The 1,282-nt window shown below is 43.0% G+C and overlaps 2 protein-coding genes across 2 annotated transcripts; both read right to left on the bottom strand.

Annotated features, from left to right (window-relative positions):
* Window positions 1-115: 115 nt before the first annotated feature.
* On the bottom strand, window positions 116-289 carry SARC_16480 (hypothetical protein; the record flags this gene model as incomplete). Its single annotated transcript, XM_014289418.1, has 1 exon — window positions 116-289. A coding segment is annotated over one exon (174 nt), but the record flags the coding sequence as incomplete, so codon positions are not given.
* A 704-nt stretch (window positions 290-993) lies between these two features.
* SARC_16478 (hypothetical protein) lies at window positions 994-1,180 on the bottom strand (the record flags this gene model as incomplete). The annotated part of the gene is made up of 1 exon (XM_014289417.1): window positions 994-1,180. A coding segment is annotated over one exon (187 nt), but the record flags the coding sequence as incomplete, so codon positions are not given.
* Between the last annotated feature and the right edge of the window lie 102 nt (window positions 1,181-1,282).

The raw sequence follows: 1,282 nt of genomic DNA, 5'->3' as shown, positions 1-1,282 counted from the left end.
ACATACATTCCGGGTATACGTTAACACACATCGAGATCACAGCCGGCATTCACATGAATATATGTACAGAAACATGAGCACATTGGTACATATATGTACGAATACGTTAACATACGGTTAGATCACGGTCGAACCAGGTGGTCCAGGTGCCGCCGCCATATAGCTGAACTCCAAGCTTCAACCAGCCCTCCTTCTTGATTTCAGTGCGCGGTTTAAGCTTCGGACAGGGACTGACAACCAATCGATAGTACAAGACGAGTGGGTTTAAGGCTGACGTTGGATAGTACATATCGGTCTGGCGGTTAAACTTTATCTGTCAATAACCATTCACACTATAGATGAGCCGTACGGTGTACATACAAGTGGATTAATCCCATGAAATACCAATTCGACTGGTTCGTAGCGGACTATAGCCAATTGCACCGTCACATCAGACGGTATACCATAATGCGAATACACACCCCCATATACAGAGGTACAAACAGCATGTGTAATAAAACGGACTGCATGTGAACAAGAATTTGAACAGTCCATGACTATATCACCGAGCAATCATATTACAAACCGGACTGACTAATAGTCACTGAAATGGTGCCCCAAAGCAACTCACGTTCCGACTGTTCCACTACGTGGCCATATACATACACATGTACATATTACGAACATAAAGTCAATAAACTGCTATATTGGACCATTTTCCTTGCCCAAGGGCATGAATTCAAGTCTACCGATGAATCATACGTTGTTATGTACATACATGCATATCACAGATACATATGCAATAACTAGACATGTACTAAATATGTAGATATACATACCGACCATACACAGCTCGGGCCACTGCTTGCTGCCGCACCTGACGAATCCATATAAACATACATACACAATACTTCGCACATCCTTACACGCATACACAAACTCAGGTATAAAGATATTCTTCCGTCCAAGTAAATACATAAGCCGATACACAAACCACACTTGATTCTTGCACACCTATCCGTGTGCGAGCCAACGATGTTGAAACCATTTCCAGATTTGTACTGGCCACCCACGGCAAACGCGATGATGGCAGATTGATTGCGAGTAAAGAAATACTTTCCATTGGGCTTGACATTCCATTCGTCTCTTTCCCGGAGCTCGGTGAAGCCGACGGCTGTCAGGGCCTGCTTCACAGAGTCCACTGTATATGTATGTCCGTGTAAGCGATCGTGCTGACACACACTGAATATACTCATATATACACATAAGGAAGCAATAGACTATATACATGTATTATTATTAA

The sequence above is a fragment of the Sphaeroforma arctica genome (genome assembly GCF_001186125.1).
Source record: "Sphaeroforma arctica JP610 unplaced genomic scaffold supercont1.8167, whole genome shotgun sequence".
NCBI lineage: Eukaryota > Ichthyosporea > Ichthyophonida > Sphaeroforma > Sphaeroforma arctica.
This window is presented reverse-complemented; position numbering and strand designations above follow the sequence as displayed.